We start from the raw sequence: 17,912 nt of genomic DNA, 5'->3' as shown, positions 1-17,912 counted from the left end.
GTGGGCCTGGCAGGGTGGGGTCGGGCTCTGCGTGGGGGATGGGACAGGGACGTGCGGATGCCGCACCAGGCTCGCCCGCACCTCCCCTGGGGCCCCGTCACTGCCTTCCCTGTGGTCACAAAATGGCGCCGCTGGCCCGTCGCCTCAGGGTCGCTCCCCTCACGCCTCGTTGCCTCAGCTCTCTGTGTCTGCAGCCGGCGTCCCGGCTCCCGGCCGCCTGAGGTCTTGGCTTCTGTCGCCCGTGTCCGTGGGCCCGGGCCTCAGCGCGCGAGGTCTCCGCCCCCACCACCTCCGTCCGTGGCCTGCGCTCCTGGACCTGGACGCCTTAGGTTTCCGTTTCTCAGGCCTTGGTCCTTGTGAGCAGGCAGCAGGCTCGGCTGCCGTCGCCATTGTCGCGTCCTCCCCCGCGCAGTTTCTGTGCAAAAACGCCGCAGCTCTACACCCCCATCCCGATCCCACCCACCACCCCCTTTTGTCTGTTTCAGAACTGGGAAAGGCGCCAGGCCCTAAGGGGATAAGTAAATATTGGAAGGGTTTGGGCTGAGCGGGGAGCCTTGGGCCCCTAGGAGCTGAACTGCAAGGAATGACAAGGTTCCGTGTTAATTCCCTGTGCGTCTGTCAAATGAACCGTGTCCAGTACAGACTGGGCATTGGGAATACAGACAAGAATTACTCAAGCAGCTTAGAGACGAGGATCTTAATAGGCAAATAAGCGAGTGTAGGATATATTTTCGGGTGGTCAGTACCGTGCGGGGGTCGCTGCACTACATGGAGTGGTGGGAGCCTTCTGTAAAGAGGTGACATTTGAGCAGAGACCTAAATGGAATGAGCGAATGAAGATGTCTGGCCCAGGGAGCTTTTGCTGTAAAAGGCTTACGGGCAGGAACTGCCTGGCTTGTTGGAAGATCAGCCAGGGAGGCCAGTGGGAAGCCAGTGGGATTTGAAAGGGAGAATGGGTGACGAGATCCAAGATCCCCTCTCCGCCCCCCGCAATATGCTTGGGCGACTGTAAATCATCACTGGGTGAATTGCCAAGGCCTCCTGGGTTTGCCTTGGCAGTGATTGATGAGGCTTCTCAGCCAGGAGACTTATACTAGGCCTCCCCGTTTGGTGAGGGTATTATAGGCTTGAGCGTGTGTGGTTGCCAGGTAACCTGCATTCTACTTGGAATTTTGAGAACTGAGAATGGAAAGTGAGTTTCTGGGACTCCTTTGTAGACCACTTTATGTTGGCATAGTCAAGAAGGTAGTGCCAGTCCCCTTTACCCTGGCTGCCAGGTCAGAAGCTTTCCAAGAACCCCAGTTTTTCTAGCAACCATCCGCCGGCCCAGTGGGTTTTCATCCAGGGGTGATTCTGCCCCAGATGACAATCTGGCAATGTCTGGAGACATTTTTGGTTGTCATATGGGAGTGGGAGTGCTGCTGGTATCTAGTGGATGGAGGTTTGGGATGCTGTCCTGCTACGGTATACACAGTGACACCTACCGCAAAGAAGTATCTGGCGTCAAACATCAGTAGTGCCCAGGTAGGGCAGCTCTGCCAGAGCCTTTCTGTAGCTTTCCTAGTTCAGGAGAAAAGACTATAGGGTTGTTACTGACATCCCTGGGATTGGAATATAATTCTCACCAAGTCTTACCAAAAACTGGAAGACAGTTTCATGGTTTTTAAAAACAGGACTCTTGAAGAAACCAGAAGATGAATGGTTGGGTGCTGTGGGGTAGCTGAGTAATGGAGCTCCTTTTTTTAATAGATGAGGAAACTGAGATACAAGGTCACTAATGACCAAACCTGAATTCCAGCTCTAGGTCTTGTAGGCTGTAGTTCTGGGTTTGGGTGGGCACTGAGATAGCCAAGCTAAAAAAGTAATGATTAGTTTTTCCTTTATCTTGATAAAGTGAAAACCACAGTAATTTATAATGTGAGTCTTCCCCTTTTAAGAAGTAGGGTACTAAAGTCAAAGGCATTTTAATTCACATTTCAGACAACTACTAGCTTTAAGGGTAAGTCCTAGAGGCCTGGAAGCAAATGTTAGCATTATTAAACATAAAAGGTGACTGATAAATCTTCTTATTAACTCGCCCTGCTTTTGAACTCAGTTACTTTATTTATACGTGGGAAAGGAAGCTGCATCTCTAGCACTGAGAGGGGAAGAGGAGAGCGGTGGAAAACAGCACAGAAATATCCAGAATCAGGCCCTCAAACAAAGGTCTGAAATGCTACCGTACTTGTCATAGAAACATTTATGGTCTCACACAGTTTCTTTATGTTTGGAATGGATAGGTGATTTCGCTGGGTGGTTCCAGCTTGGAATATCATGAGGTTACATTTAGGATCTCTGTGGACTAGAGTCATCTGAAAGCCTGACGGATGCTGGAGGTCCCACCCCCAAGGTGACTTAAACTCCCATGCCTGGCAGGCTGATGCTGGCCGATAATTCTTGGCCCCATGGATCTCTCCCTAGGGCTGGCTGCTGGAGGGTCCTCACAACATAGTGGCTGGTTTTCTCCAAACTGAATGATCCCAGAAAGAGCAAGGTGGAAATCCCAGAAGTCACACTCAGTCATTTTCATAAATCTTATTGGTTGCACTGGCTACCTCTATTAGTTGGGAGGGATCTATATAACGTTAAGAGGCAAGAATGATTGGAGACCATCTTGGAGGATGGTTGTCACCCTACTCTTGGCTCAGATAATAAAGACTGGAGGCAACCTAACCTAATTCCAGTTATCTTTTAATTTTTGGTACTCTGTGTTACTCCTTCAAATAAGACTCTTCTTTTTTAGATCAGGCATGGTGGCTCACACCTGTAATCTCAACACTTTGGGAGGCCGAGGCAGGAAGATTGCTTGAGGCCAGGAGTTTGAGATGAGCCTGGGCAACACAGCAAGACCCTTTCTCTATAAAAATTAAAAATAAAAAAGTTAGCTACGCGAGGTTGAGGCTTAGCTATGCGAGGTTGAGGCTACAGTGAGCCGTGATTGTGCCACTGAGCTCCAGCCTGGATGACAGCGAGACTCTGGGATTTTTTTTTTTTTTTTTTTTTTTCTGAGATGGAGTCTTGCTCTGTCGCCCAGGCTGGAGTGCAGTGGCGCCGTCTCGGCCCACTGCAAGCTCCGCCTCTCGGGTTCATGCCATTCTCCTGCCTCAGCCTCCCAAGTAGCTGGGACTACAGGCGCCCGCCACCACACCCGGCTAATTTTTTGTATTTTTAGTAGAGATGGGGTTTCATCTTGTTAGCCAGGATGGTCTTGATCTCCTGACCTCGTGATCCGCCCTCCCTGGCCTCCCAAAGTGCTGGGATTACAGGCGTGAGCCACTGTGCCCGGCTGACTATGGGGGGTTTGCTGGAGCCCGGGAGGTCAACGTTGCTGAGCTATGATCATGCCACTGCACTCCAGCCTGGGCAACAGAGCAAGATCCTGTCTCAAGAAAATATATACTCTTTTTTAAAAAGGAAAAAAGAAAAGTATAAAACTGAGAAGCTTTTGTTTTGTTTTGTTGAGACAGGGTCTCACTATGTTGCCCAGGTTGGAGTGCAGTGGCACAATCATAGCTCACTGCAGCCTTTTCCTCCTGTGCTCAAGTAATCCTCCCACCTCACCTCAGCCTCCCAAGTAGCTGTGACTGCATGTGCATGCCACCATGCCCGGCTAATTTTTTATTTCTGAGATGAGGTCTCACTATGTTGCCACGCAGGTCTTGAACTCCTGGGCTCAAGTGATCCTCCCAACTCAGCCTCCCAAAGTACTAGTATTACAGACATGAGCCACAGCATTTGGCCTGCTTTTGTATTTTTGAGCAAAAAAAGTTGACAAGAGAGATTGGTTAAAAGCAAGGAGTGTTGCTGCAGAACTAGAAATCCATGGTCTCAAAGTGAGAGGATTGCTTAAGCCCAGGAATTCAAGACCAGCATGGGTAACATAGTGAGACCCTGTCTCTCAAAACAGAAAAAGAAAAGAAAACAAAAATGAGCTGGGCCTGGTGGTGTGTGACTATAGTCCCAGCTACACAGGAGACTGAAGTAGGAGGATCGCTTGAGCCCCGGAGGCTGAGGCCACAGTGAGCAGTGATTGTGCCACTGCACTCCAGCCTGGATGACAGTGAGACCCCCTGTCTCTAATAAAAATAGAAAGAAAGAAATCCGTGGGCCGGGCACAGTGGCTCACGCCTGTAATCCCAGCACTTTGGGAGGCCGAGGCAGGCGGATCACGAGGTCAGGAGATCGAGACCATCCTCGCCAACACGGTGAAACCCTGTCTCTATGAAAAATACAAAAAATTAGCCGGGCGTGGTGGCGGGCGCCTGTAGTCCCAGCTACTCAGGAGGCTGAGGCAGGAGAATGGCGTGAACCCGGGAGGCAGAGCTTGCAGTGAGCCAAGATCATGCCACTGCACTCCAGCCTGGGCGACAGAGCGCGACTCCGTCTCAAAAAAAAAAAAAAAGGAAGAAATCCGTGATCTGACATTTAGCTTTATAGGGCATATTTTATTTTTTTCATCCAGAGCTAATCAGGCTGATAAATTGTACCAAAAGAACACTTTACAAACCAGCTAAGAATTTAGGCTGGGCGTGGTGGCTCACGCCTGTAATCCTAGCACTTTGGGAGACCGAGGCGGGCGGATCACCTGAGTTCGGGAGTTCGATACCAGCCTGACCAACATGGAGAAACCCCATCTCTACTAAAAATACAAAATGCGTAGTGGCGCATGCCTGTAATCCCAGCTACTCGGGAGGCTGAGGCAGGAGAATCGCTTGAGCCCGGGAGGTGGAGGTTGCGGTGAGCCGAGATCGCGCCATTGCACTCCAGCCTGGGCAACAAGAGCGAAAGTGCGTCTCAAAAAAAAAAAAAAATTATTCATAATAGGAGCCAAAACTGGCTAAAGAAGGACCTGCTCTGCAATCTTTGCAGACGGTATTGTGGAACAGAATGTTAATGTGGTGCAGGATATAAAGTTAGAGCAGAGATTGCTGTTGATCTTGGAGGGTTTGATGGATCGTCTTTCCTTCCTAGGGAAGAACCAGGGCCCCTCTCGCCTGAACAGACACAGATGTTTTGCTCAGCAGCTTGCTGACTGTATTCTTGTGAGGGTGTGGTAGGCTGTCATTTGCAGTTGCAGTACTCACAGATCACATTACCTAAAGTCTGAGGCCATTTTACTGGTGGCCCAATTGCTGAAAGAACAAGTTTCCAGAGGCTAGTTGACAAAGTGGAGACCGGAGGGGCTGGGTATTTCTTACATTATAAGGCTTTCCCCTGGGTGAACTCTTCAAAGCTGCTGTCAGTGTTTCTTATGGACAGCTATTAATCAACAATGCCTGGATTTTAGGCATCTCAGGAAGGTCCAGATCCCTGGAAGGAATCCATTTGAATGGATTTCTACCCTCTTTACTTAGGGAAGGTAGAAGACTGAATCTGTATACCCTCGGTTTCATCCTTCCTCAGGGCCCAGTCCCTACTCTGGAAAGTGAAGATGAAGCTGGGTTCACAACTCCTTCTTTGGAACCCTTGGAGCTAGATGTATTTTGGAATTCTAGCTTAAGAGAAGTCATGTGGGGTCTGGGGAAGCACCCGGTATTTAAATAGATTAATTCTGCACTAAGTAGGACAAGGAAGGATTATAAATGTCCTCACAGGTGAAAACGGTTCCAGCGTGAGTTTTGGCACAACACTGGTAGAAAACACTTGGTCTTCAGACCCTTTTGGACCTGGGGGAATTGCAGAGTAAGGGATCTTGCCCACCTGCCCTTATTGTCTGTGGTGAGGATGAAATGAGATCATGGCAGATAAATGTTCTTAGCACCCTGCAGGGAAAGCACTTGTTCACTGTTGGCTGCTGCTGCTGTGGTCTTAAGAGATAAAATAGAGAGACTGTCAACAAATAAGAGAATGCCTACCCAGGGGGAAGGCACTTCTGTAGGTTTTTGATGTAAACAAGCTGTTAAAGGCATAGGCTGTAATTTTCAGGTCATGAGTTGGCTCTGATGGGAAAGGCAAATACTGCCTCTTATGGTATCTGTCGTAATTTCAGTGCTGAGAGAAAATTATTCAAAAATATGTATTTCTGGCCAGGCACAGTGGCTCACGTCTGTAATCCCAGCACTTTGAGAGGCCAAGGCGGGCAGATCACAAGGTTAGGAGATCGAGACCATCCTGGCTAACATGGTGAAACCCCATCTCTACTAAAAATACAAAAAAATTAGCCGGACATGGTGGCACGCACCTGTAGTCCCACCTACTCAGAAGGCTGAGGCAGGAGAATCACTTGAACCCGGGAGGCGGAGGTTGCAGTGAGCCAAGATCGTGCCACTGCACTCCAGCCTAGTGCGAGACTCCGTCTCAAAAAAATATATATGTATTTCTAACTGTAGAGTTGTTTTTTTTTTTTTTTAAATGTAGTTTTAAAGCAAGTGTCAGGATTAGGATCAATCATAGTCTGTAGGACCACTGGTTTCTGATAGGGGTAGAAGTTTTCCTTACTTGGCACTAACTCATTTTATTTTATTTCATTTATTTATTTATTTTGAGATGGAGTCTTGCTCTATTACCCAGGCTTGAGTGCAGTGGCACGATCTCCACTCACTGCAACCTCCGCCTCCTGGGTTTAAGCAGTTCTTCTGCCTCACCCTCCCAAGAACCTGGGATTACAGGCAGGCGCTACCACACCCAGCTAATTTTGGGGTTTTGTTTGTTTGTTTTGAGACGGAGTCTTGCTCTGTTGCCTAGGCTGGAATGCAGTGGCATGATCTTGGGTCACTGCAACCTCTGCCTCCTGGGTTCAAGCGATTCTCCTGCCTCAGCCTCCTGCACAGCTGGGACTAGACACACACCACCACGCCCAGCTAATTTTTGTATTTTTAGTAGAGACAGGGTTTCACCATATTGGCCAAGTTGATCTTGAACTCCTAACCTCGTGATCCACCTGCCTCGGCCGCCCAAAGTGCTGGGATTACAGGCGTGAGCCACCGTGCCCAGCCTAATTTTTGTATTTTTAGTAGAGATGGGGTTTCACCATGTTGGCCAGGCTGGTCTTGAACTCCTGGCCTCAACCAGTCCACCCCCGCCTTGGCCTCCCAAAGTACTGTGAGTACAGGCATGAGCCACTGCATCCAGCCCTAATTCATTTTATGTTGAGAAATAGTTTGAAAGTTGAGAAGATAGGAAATTTTATGTATATATAATAATACTTATTTCCATATGAACATGACAGCCCCAAATAATTACTTTTAATAAATAATTGTTTTTTGTTTTTTGTTTTTGAGACAGGGTCTTGCTCTGTCACCCAGGCTGGAATGCAGTGGCACAATCATAGCTCACTGCAGCCTTGACCTTCTGGGCTCAAGTGACACTCCCACCTCAGCTTCCCAAGTAGCTAGGACTACAGGCACATGCTGCCACAGCTGGCTTTTTTTTTTTTTTTTTTTTTTTTTGTAGAGACAGGGTTTCGCCCTGTTGCCCAGGCTGGTCATCTTGGCCTCCCAAAGTGTTGGGATTACAGGCGTGAGCTACTGCCCAGCCCAGAAATAATTGTTATACACACTTTTTAATGGGAAAACCAAAATATAAAGCAGTTTGTGTTTCAGATTTAGAACAGGGAGGGGGGTATTATTTGCTTTAACATGGTTTCGAAGCTAACCTCCATCCTTGTTTGAATTCCAAGTGGCTCACCCTTCAGGGATTTGAATAGTTTCCTCATTTAACAGAATGATAACTTGGGTGTTCATTTCTCAAAATAGGCTACTGGCTTAAATGTTTAAAAATTTTTATTTGGGGCCAGGCTCTGTGGCTCACACCTGTAATCCCAGCACTTTGGGAGGTTCAGGAGGGTGAATTGCTTGAGCCTAGGAATTAAAGACCAGCCAGGGCAACATGATGAAACCCCGTCTCTACAAAAAAATATAAAAATTAGCTGGACATGATGGCACGAACCTATAGTCTCAGCTACTTGGGAGGCTGAGGCAGGAGGATTGTTTGAGCCTGGAAGGTCGAGATTGCAGTGAGCCGTGATCATGCCACTGCATTCCAGCCCGGACAGAGTGAGACCCTGCTTTTAAAAAGTAAATAAATAATTTTTTAATCCAGTGCTCCTGGTATAGCAAGTTAAACATAGCCTGCCTTTCCGTTAGGTAATATTTTCTGACGGTCTAATTAAACTGTGGAATCTAGAGGTTTTGGTGGCTTCTCATTGAGAGAAGGGCCTGCTGGCAATCCTGTACCAAAGGTTAGGTAGTCTCAGGTCATTTCCCTGTGACTTGCTTGTGGAAATTAACCCCACTGTCTTTATGTTTAGGCTTTGTCCAGGGATCTGAAACCACTTTGCAGTCGACATACTCGGATACCAGCGCTCAGCCCACCTGTGATTATGGTAAGTGTGGGCCTCTGGTGGGAACCAAAGTGTTCTGCAGAGCAGTTCCTTGTCTTCTTAGTTGCCTTTGGCTTTGCTGTCACCCTGTCATGCTTTTTTAAACCTAAACTTGTGTGAAATGGTGTGGCCATTTGAATAGCTAGTGCTTCCGTTTCGGGCAATTATGGGAAAAGTAGCTGTGTCTGAGCAAGTTAGGCTCTTTGATAAAAGGCCTGGCTTCAAATCCCCATGGGGGAGGGACTGGGAGTCACAGTGGCCAATTAAAGTCCAAAGGAGGCCAGGCGCGGTGACTCCTGCCTGTAATCCCAGCACTTTGGGAGGCCGAGGCGGGTGGATCACCTGAGGTCAGGAGATCGAGACCATCCTGGCCAACATGGTGAAACACCATGTATACTAAAATACAAAAAATCAGCCGGGCATGGTGGTGTGCGCCTGTGGTCCCAGCTACTCAGGAGGCTGAGGCAGGGGAATCACTTGAACCCGGGAGGCAGAGGTTACAGTGAGCCGATACCATGCCACTGCACTCCAGCCTGGCAACAGAGCAAGACTCCGTCTCAAAAAAAAAAAAAAAGTCCAAAGTATTGATCCAGGAGAAAGCAAGCTATTAACTTAGTCCCAGCGTAGTGCATGTCCTTGCTGTGGGAGAGAGGCTGAGTGTGTGAATCTGGCAGCTTTTGGAGACTCAGCCAGGCCACCTCAAGCCAGCAGGCTCCACACACACAGAGTTGAGTGAAGATCTCTGATTGAGTTTTCCAGTGTGGACAGAAACACTTAATTAGCTAAGTCAGAAGTAGCCACCAGTAGGATTCATAGATGCTGTTTTGTTTGTGTGCTGTGGCAGCCCGGAACTGCTGATAAAGATGGTCTTTGGTTGTCTGTGACTCTAGGGGTGTCTGTTGAGAAGGAGCCCTCTTTGGAATTAACAGGGATAATGTCTTAGTTACTGAGATGGGTAATTTCTTTTACTACCAAGATCTGGGGAAAGACTGATCCTACACAGCTAACATGGCTTCAGTGGTCACTGCATAAAGAGACTTAAGTAAGCTCCCCAGGTAGCAGTAGCTAGTCCCAGGAAAAGGGAACACTTAAAATATTTTGAAATTGAGTGATAAGGTATCAGGTGTTTCATAAATGAGGAGAAACTTGGTTTGCTTGACTTCCCTGTCCTGCCCTCCCTGCCTCTCCCTTTTCATCAAATGTAGTCCCTAATTGCATATCCTTTTGAATTATTTTCCCTCTGGGTTACATATTCTGAGTACAAGCCATTTCTCGGCTATGCCATTTACAAATATTTTCTCCCAGACTGTGGCTTGTCTGTTCTCTTGTCAGTGTGTCTTGTCTTGTGTCAGAAAGAACACAAGTTGTTAATTTTGAAGCCCAATTTAATCTTTTCTTTAATAGATGATGGTTTTGCTTTTGTATCTAAGAAATCTATAATATTTTCTTTAGAATTTTCTTTTAGGTGTTTTAGTTGTGGGTTTTACATTTTAGTCTGTGATCCATATTGAGTTAATTTTTCCACAAGGTGTGCAGTATAGGTTAAGGTTTCTTCTTTTTCTATGGCATGGAGATATACAATTGTTACAGCACCATTTGTTTAAAAAAAAACAAAAACCATTTTTTATTTCTTTTTTTTTTTTTTTTTTTTTTTTTTGAGACAGAGTCTTGCTCTGTCGCCCAGGCTGGAGTGCAGTGGAGTGATCTCGGCTCACTGCAAGCTCCGCCTCCTGGGTTCATGCCATTCTCCCGCCTTAGCCTCCCGAGCAGCTGGGAGTACAGGTGCCCACCACCACGCCTGGTTAATCTTTTTGTATTTTTAGTAGAGACAGGGTTTCACCGTATTTGCCAGGATATTCTCGAGCTCCTGACCTCGTGATCCTCCCGCCTTGGCCTCCCAAAGTGTTGGGATTACAGGCGTGAGCCACCGCGCCCGGCCTCTTTCTTTCTTTTTTTTTTTTTTGAGACGGAGTTTCGCTTTTGTTGCCCAGGCTGGAGTGCAGTGACGCGATCTCAGCTCACCACAACCTCCACCTCCCAGATTCAAGCGATTCTTGTGCCTTGGCCTCCCAAATAGCTGGTATTACATGCATGTGCCACCACGCCTGGCTAATTTTTGTGTTATTAGTAGAGACAAGGTTTCACCACATTGGCCAGGCTGGTCTCGAATTCCCCATCTCAGGTGATCCACCTGCCTCGGCCTCCCAAAGTGCTAGGATTACAGGTGTGAGCCACTGTGCCAGGCCTATATTTTCTCTATTGAATTGCCTTCGTACCTTTACTGAAAATCAGTTGACCATATACTGTGGATCTATTTCTGGACTCTTGGACTCTCATTCTGTTCCATTGGTCTATACATCTAAACTTCGTTCAGCAGCACAGTCTTTTTGTATTTTTAGTAGAGACTGGTTTCACCATGTTGGCCAGGCTGGTCTCAAACTCCTGACCTCACATGATCCACCTGCCTCAGCCTCCCAAAGTGTTGGAATTACAGGCGTTAGCCACCGCGCCTGGCCCAGCAATGCAGTCTTGATTACTGGATAGTAGTAATCTTGAAATATGAGTCCTCCAGGTTTGTTCTTTTTTCCAAAATTGTTAGTTTCTTTGCTTTTGCATATAAATTTTAGAATCAGTTTATGAAGTTTTTTAAAAAATTCGTGCTGGGATTTTGAGCGAGAGAGCCTTGGATCTATAGATCTATCAAATCTGTAGAATCTATAGTTAGTTTGAGATTAGTTTGAGAAAATTGACATCTTAACAATATCAAGTCTTCTGATTCATGAATGCAGTATGTCACTTCACTGATGTAGTGTTTTGTGGTTTTCAACACAGATCCTACACATATTTTGTTAGATTTACGCTAAGTTTTTCATGCTTTTAGTACTACAGTAAATGGTACTTTTAAAAACTTTCAATTCATTGCTGATATGTAGAAATTTGATTGCTATTTGATTTGTAAGTTTATCTTGTAATATTTGAAATTTGACTTATAGATTGACCTTGTAATAAACCTTGTTAAGCTCACTTATTCTAGTAGCTCTTTTGTAGATTTGTTTGAGATTTTTTTACATACACAATTGTGAAAGAATAGAGATGGATTTATTTTTCCTTCTGGCTTGAATTGCAAGAACAATATAACATTTAAATAACATTTTGAAAAACAGTCAACCAAGGTCCTACCATATTAATATTTAATTTTTATCAGCTTACTAATTTTATGTAGTTTAATAATTTATAGGTGGATAGAATTGTGGGTCCTGCTCTTATTTTATTTTATTTTTTTAATATATGATCTCACTCTGTCCTCCAGGCTGGTGCACAGTGGCACAATTTCAGCTCACTGCAACCTCCACCTCCTGGGCACAGAGCCCTCCCACCTCAGCCTCCCGCATAATTGGTACTACAGGCATGCCCTACCATGCCCAGCTATTTTTGTATTTTTTGTAGAGATGGGGTTTTGCTGTGTTGCCCAGGCTGGTCTCAAACTCCTGGGCTCAAGCGATCTGCCTGCCCCACTTCCCAAAAGGATTACAGGTGTGAGCAACTGCGCCTGGCTGGTCCTGCTTTATTTTATGTTAGAAGCATTTCCTTGTGCCACATAAGGCATAGTAAATTCTTTTTTTATGCTTACATGATATGTCACTGAGTAGGTAGGCTGTAATCTGATTAACTATTACCTTAAAGTTGAATGTTAAATTGTTTTCTATTCTTGGTCCATAAATATCACATACTGTGACCATGTCCTTTTTTCTTTTAAAAATTATGTCCTTGGGGCCAGGTGCAGTGGCTGATGCCTATAATCTCAGCGCTCTGAGAGGCTGAGATGGGAGGATCGCTTGAGCCCCCAGGAGTTTGAGACCAGCCTGGGCAACATAGTGCAACCCTATCTCTACAAAAAATAGAAAAAATTAGCTGGGCATGGTGGCACATGCCTGTTGTCCCAGCCACTCCGGAGGCTGAGGCAGAAGGTTCACTTGAACCCAAGAAGTCGAGGCTGCAGTGAGCTGTGATCACACCATTACACTCCAGCCTGGAGGACAGAGCAAGACTCTATCTCAAAAATATATATGTACATATATCTTATTTTTACATATATATATATCTTGAAGGATATATATATATCTTATATATGTATCTTTATATATCCTTAAGGATATATATATATTTATATATATATATTTATATATCCTTCAGGATATATATATATATGTATCTCTCTCTCTCTCTCTCTCTCTCTCTCTCTCCCCTTAAAATTTCCTTTGTCAACCATGATCTCATCCCTTCTGGGGATGGAAATGAGTTGGGGTGTTCTTTCAGAAAGGGCAGGTCTTGGGGAGTCCCTAAACGCCAGTCTAGATGAAGGCTTCCTCCTGAAGGGACCCAGCTGGGATGTCCGTCAAGGAGTCTGGGTTGCTCCAGGCATAGCAAGTGGCATGTAGTGAGTGTTTGCCTGGAGGGACTCCTGAGAGTTGCCCATCGTGGGAGGCCCTGCCTGTCCTTAAAACGTAAAGTGGTGTTCACAGAGTTGATGCTGCTTCCTTTCCTTGTGCCTCCTCACTCTGTTGTGGCAGATCCTCAGCAGGTGAAACTTGCAGTGACCACGTTGTAGCCTCCCAAGCAGAGCCCTGATGGATCTGCTTCTGCCTCCGTATCCTATTTTCTTTTTCTTTTCTTTCTTTCTTTCTTTTTTTTTTTTTTTTTTTTTTTGAGACAGAGTCTTGCTCGGTTGCCTAGCCTGTAGTGCAGTGGTGCGATCTTGGCTCACTGCATCCTCCACCTCCCAGGCTCAAGTGATTCTCCTGCCTCAGCCTCCCAAGCATCTGAGACCATAGACGTGCACCACCACACCTGGCTAATTTTTGTATTTTTAGTAGAGATGAGGTTTCACCATATTGGCCAGGCTGGTCTCAAACTCCTGACCTCGTGATCCACCCACCTCGGCCTCCCAAAGTTCTGGGATTACAGGCGTGAGCCACCACACCCAACTCCTGTTTTCTTTAGAATAGCTAGTGCCCACTGTCCCTGGTACAAACAGCCACTTGGCCAGGTGTACAGTAGATGCCTGGGCTACCTGTGTGTTGTTCTATTTTTTTTGGAAATGGAGTTTCACTGTGTCGCCCAGGCTGGAGTGCAGTGGCGCGATCTCACCTCACTGCAAACTCTGCCGCCTGGGTTCAAGCAATTCTTGTGCCTCAGCCTCCTGAGTAGCTGGGACTACAGGTGTGCACCACCACGCCTGGCTAATTTTTGTATTTTTGGTAGAGAAGGGGTTTCACCATGTTGGCCAGGCTGGTTTCAAACTCCTGACCTCAAGTGATCCGCCGCCTCGACCTTCCGAAGTGCTGGGATTACAGGCGTGAGCCACTGCACCCAGCCTTGTGCTTTTTTCTTTATATGGCTCTGCGAGCCTCTCTTGCCTGTTAGAATGGCTCCTTAGCCATTCTTTCCTCAGCCACCACTCCTGACTTACCCATGCTGCTCTCTGGCTGTTAGTGTCTCTCTTACCAACAAGCTGATCTCCATGCCTGAGCAGTGCCTGGGACTGCAAGCCTCTGTTCCCGGTGCTCAGGGGATGCATAAACAAATGGATGAGAAGCCTCTGTTTTGGTTTCTCCAGCCCAAGAATTTTTGTTTTGTGAGCTCTCTCGTTAAACATAGTGGTCATCAGCAGTTCCTCATCTCTCTGATTTCTTCCCATTCTTTTTGTGCACTGGGTCGTGGAGGAACCCGAGTGCAGGACGACAGCCTGCCTGTTCTCTCTGGCTCATCTTTTCAGTTGACTTACACTCTTCGTGCTGTGGTCTGGCTTCTGCCACTTATTGCCCTGCTGTCTATCTCACTGAGCTTCGGTCCCCTGCCCTGGAATGAGCATGTCCTCTGAGGGGCAGAGATGACATGGAATGGGAAACAACTGTTGGATCTCATCAGAGACCCAAGGAAAGGGGTCACCCGCTCTGTGCCCTCCTTTGGGGAGGAACTGTGTATTTGACTTAGAGTTCCCAGGGGACTTTACACTTTGTCACTTCTCAGTGGCTTTATGTCACTGAAGGAATGAGGTTTTATCATGTGTTGTGATTGAATCCAGAGCATATTAAGTTGATAATCCAGATTGTTCTCTCCACAGCTTTTCTCAAGCGAGGGGTTGCTTCTTGGGCTTCTCTCACTGATGTGTTCCAGCACAGCACAGTCAACAATTCAAGGGCTTGTTGGCCCTCCCTTTTAAGGCAGACTCTTGGGAGACTGCGGTTGGGTTTTCTGCTATAAACTGATTAGCGCTTAGCTTGGGGTGTGGAGGTCACCTTCTAATTCTGGCTCTTAAAGGGAGGAGTATAGGAGCCAAGTTCCTTAGTTGAGAGTGTTGGGAACAGAAGGATCCTTAAATAACAGATGCTCAGAGCCACAGGCAGCCAGGCACCAGGGCAGCAAGTGGCCTGGGTCATTTGCGCAGTGCTTGCAAGCTCAAGGCTTCTCGGTTAGGGGAGGTGCAGCCTGCTCTGACCAGTCAGGTCCTGGGAATAATTGTCTGCGCCTGAATTATGGCCTTGTATTGTAAGCAAGTATAGCTGTAACTGCCCTTTTACTTTTTGTAGGGTATGGAACTTGGAACTCTGGGACAAATAGAGGCAAGTGTCATTCCTGTGATTGCTGTCCTGTCCCTTGGGGTTGTTCTGGCTGTGTTTCTCTGCTGCTGCCCCACTTGGCCAAGGTTGGGACTGGGGAGGGGGCACGTTTCTGGGGTTACCTACTCCTTAACAGGAGGCCCTCATCAGAATGACCAGGGCCCATCTGGCCTCAGTGGCTAGGGTCTTCTCTCTCTGTGACAGAAGATACCCTTGTATCTGTGTTTGTCTCTGTCTCTGTCTGCCTCCCCTCTGCCTGCCCCCACCATCTGTCTGTCTCTGTCTCCCTCACTGCAGGCTACGAGGGCTATGGCTATGGCTATGGCTATGGCCAGGATAACACCACCAACTATGGGTATGGTATGGCCACTTCACACTCTTGGGAAATGCCTAGCTCTGACACAAATGCAAACACTAGTGCCTCGGGTAGCACCAGTGCCGATTCCGTTTTATCCAGAATTAACCAGCGCTTAGATATGGTGCCGCATTTGGAGACAGACATGATGCAAGGAGGCGTGTACGGCTCAGGTGGAGAAAGGTGAGTGGACACCTGCCTAGCGGTTGAGGCTCTGCAGGGGCGGCTCCTGCCTGCTGCCCACTGCGTCTTCCTCTCTGAGTGCCCCTCTGTGTCTGCTTCCTCCCCCCTGCTTGGTGCTGCTGTGGCTCCTAGCAGGGTCCGTTGCACTTCCCGTCTCTGACTTACGTCTCCCACCCTCAACCCCTGCCGCACTGCCTGGTGGTCAGCCTTTCCCAGCTTGCGGTGAGAGGAACAAGCCCAGATTGGGCAGACTTCACTGTGCCCTCAAAAACAGTGTTCAGCCGCCCCTCCCTCCAAGGACAGCCATTTGGAATTCTCTCGAGACTTTGCCTCCTGCGTGGTGTCAGGGCAGGACAGATGGAGTTTGGAGTGAAGGGTGGGACGAGCGTTTGGGGCTGATCACTGCGAGCTGGGCCACCCCCACGTAAGGGTCGGGGCAGGTGTGGGCATTTCCTGGTTACTCTCCTGTGCCTTACAAACATGTACCTGATGGAAGCACTCCTGTGAGGAACTGCTGCTGTCCTCATTTTGCAGGTGGGGATACAGAACTGCAGGCAGGTCATACCCCGAAGGCCCGCAGCAAGTACGTGGTGGGGCTGGGCCTCGCCTACCAGATCTGCCCTACTCCAAAGCTTCATGCTGTGGGTGTTTGTTATTAACTGAACCGGACTTGGCCCAGGAGTGCTTATGCCCAGTACGAGACTTCAGTGAGGAGGGTGGGTGTATCTCTAGCACGGAATAGAGTGGAGTACCAGCTAACAGATGAGTGAGAGCCAAGAGTAAGGAGTTTCCTGGCTGAGCACTGGTAGGGCCAAGTGAGGCCCCAGGGCTGTGGTGGCAGGGTGTGGGACAGGCACAAGGGGACTTGATGCCATCGCTCTGTAACTCCTGGCCCAACAGCTGCAGCACTCAGAGCTGAGGGCTTGGCATGTGAGGCTTGGCCCTGCGTTGCTGCTGTGCACCTTCTTACCACAGCCTGGAGCCTGGGATCAGGGTAAGCAGAGCAGCGGCAGCACCAACTGCTGCTCTTAGAGCTGCTGGTGCCTCTTGGTGGCCCAGGTTTAGGGAAGAGTGTGCAAGGGGAGCCCCTGTGCCTGTGAGGTGTGTGGGGTCCAGGCCTGTGGGGGTGTGGGCTGCGGGCTGCAGTCATGGTTAAAAGAGCTCTCTGCGGTGCCCTCTGTGTCCTGGGAGGAGGTCTGGCCTGCCTTCCCAGTTGCAATATAGGGTATATAGAGTTTGGTGTCTGGCTCTGGGCTCCAGGGTTGATGTAATACAGCTCTTTTTCTTGTCCCTGGGCAAGCTCTCAGTGTCTTCCCTTGGAAATACTCCACCTTTTGTCTCAGTTGTTTCAGTAATGAGGGACTTTGCAGAGTTTGAAGGTTCCCCAGCCATGAGGGACAAGAACAGTGTTTCCCATGGGTATCATCAGCCTCACTGGCTGCTCATTCATTGTGCTGGACCTGCCTGCATCCTGCAGGGTGCTGGGGTGCTCAGCCTTGCCCCATGAGGAGCAGCCTTGGGCGTTGCGGCTCCCACAGATGATGCACATGTTCCCAAAGGGCTGTGGAGCAGCTCTGCCCCTTGTTGAGACTCGCTGGACTAGAGCCTCCACCCCAGTTGTCAGTCCTTCTTAAGGTGTGTGGCCAGTGTGTGGCTACATTCAAGTTTGGGGTAGTGGTGCCCCTATATCAGCTGAGAGGCTAGAACTCTTTAATTGGCATTTCTGAACATTGAGCCTCCCAACCAGGGCAGGGTGGGTGCTGGACTGGGAGATTGGGGAGGGCAGGAGCAGTTGCCTGGAGGTGAGGGATCCTGAGGGGCTCCACCTGATGCTCACCCCATGCCTCTGCAGGTATGACTCTTATGAGTCCTGTGACTCGAGGGCCGTCCTGAGTGAGCGCGACCTGTACCGGTCAGGCTATGACTACAGCGAGCTTGACCCTGAGATGGAAATGGCCTATGAGGGCCAATACGATGCCTACCGCGACCAGTTCCGCATGCGTGGCAACGACACCTTCGGTCCCAGGGCACAGGGCTGGGCCCGGGATGCCCGGAGCGGCCGGCCAATGGCCTCAGGCTATGGGCGCATGTGGGAAGACCCCATGGGGGCCCGGGGCCAGTGCATGTCTGGTGCCTCTCGGCTGCCCTCCCTCTTCTCCCAGAACATCATCCCCGAGTACGGCATGTTCCAGGGCATGCGAGGTGGGGGCGCCTTCCCAGGCGGCTCCCGCTTTGGTTTCGGGTTTGGCAATGGCATGAAGCAGATGAGGCGGACCTGGAAGACCTGGACCACAGCCGACTTCCGGGTGAGTGGAGGTGGCCTTCCCCTCTGGGAAGCTTAGTTCCCACTGGGGCGTAGCTAAGGGCCGGGTGCCGTGCACCCTGACACGGCTTC

At 48.5% G+C, this 17,912-nt stretch overlaps 1 protein-coding gene across 2 annotated transcripts in view; it reads left to right on the top strand.

Annotated features, from left to right (window-relative positions):
• The window catches only part of AKAP8L (A-kinase anchoring protein 8 like), a 40,107-nt gene that overhangs the window by 2,069 nt on the left and 20,126 nt on the right, over window positions 1-17,912 (top strand). Inside the window, exons 2-6 of one of the 2 annotated variants that reach the window (XM_009252909.3) lie at window positions 8,288-8,362; window positions 14,950-14,982; window positions 15,277-15,334; window positions 15,437-15,517; window positions 17,370-17,823. In XM_009252909.3, coding sequence (XP_009251184.1) covers window positions 8,288-8,362; window positions 14,950-14,982; window positions 15,277-15,334; window positions 15,437-15,517; window positions 17,370-17,823 — 701 coding nt within the window. Of the gene's footprint in view, window positions 1-8,287; window positions 8,363-14,949; window positions 14,983-15,276; window positions 15,518-17,369; window positions 17,824-17,912 lie in introns of both variants that reach the window. The other variant, XM_002828826.5, reaches the window with a different exon arrangement.

The sequence above is a fragment of the Pongo abelii genome, chromosome 20 (genome assembly GCF_028885655.2).
Source record: "Pongo abelii isolate AG06213 chromosome 20, NHGRI_mPonAbe1-v2.0_pri, whole genome shotgun sequence".
In the NCBI taxonomy this organism is placed as follows: domain Eukaryota; kingdom Metazoa; phylum Chordata; class Mammalia; order Primates; family Hominidae; genus Pongo; species Pongo abelii.
The sequence above is the reverse complement of the archived record's forward strand: the minus strand, read 5'-3'. Positions and strand labels throughout refer to the sequence as shown.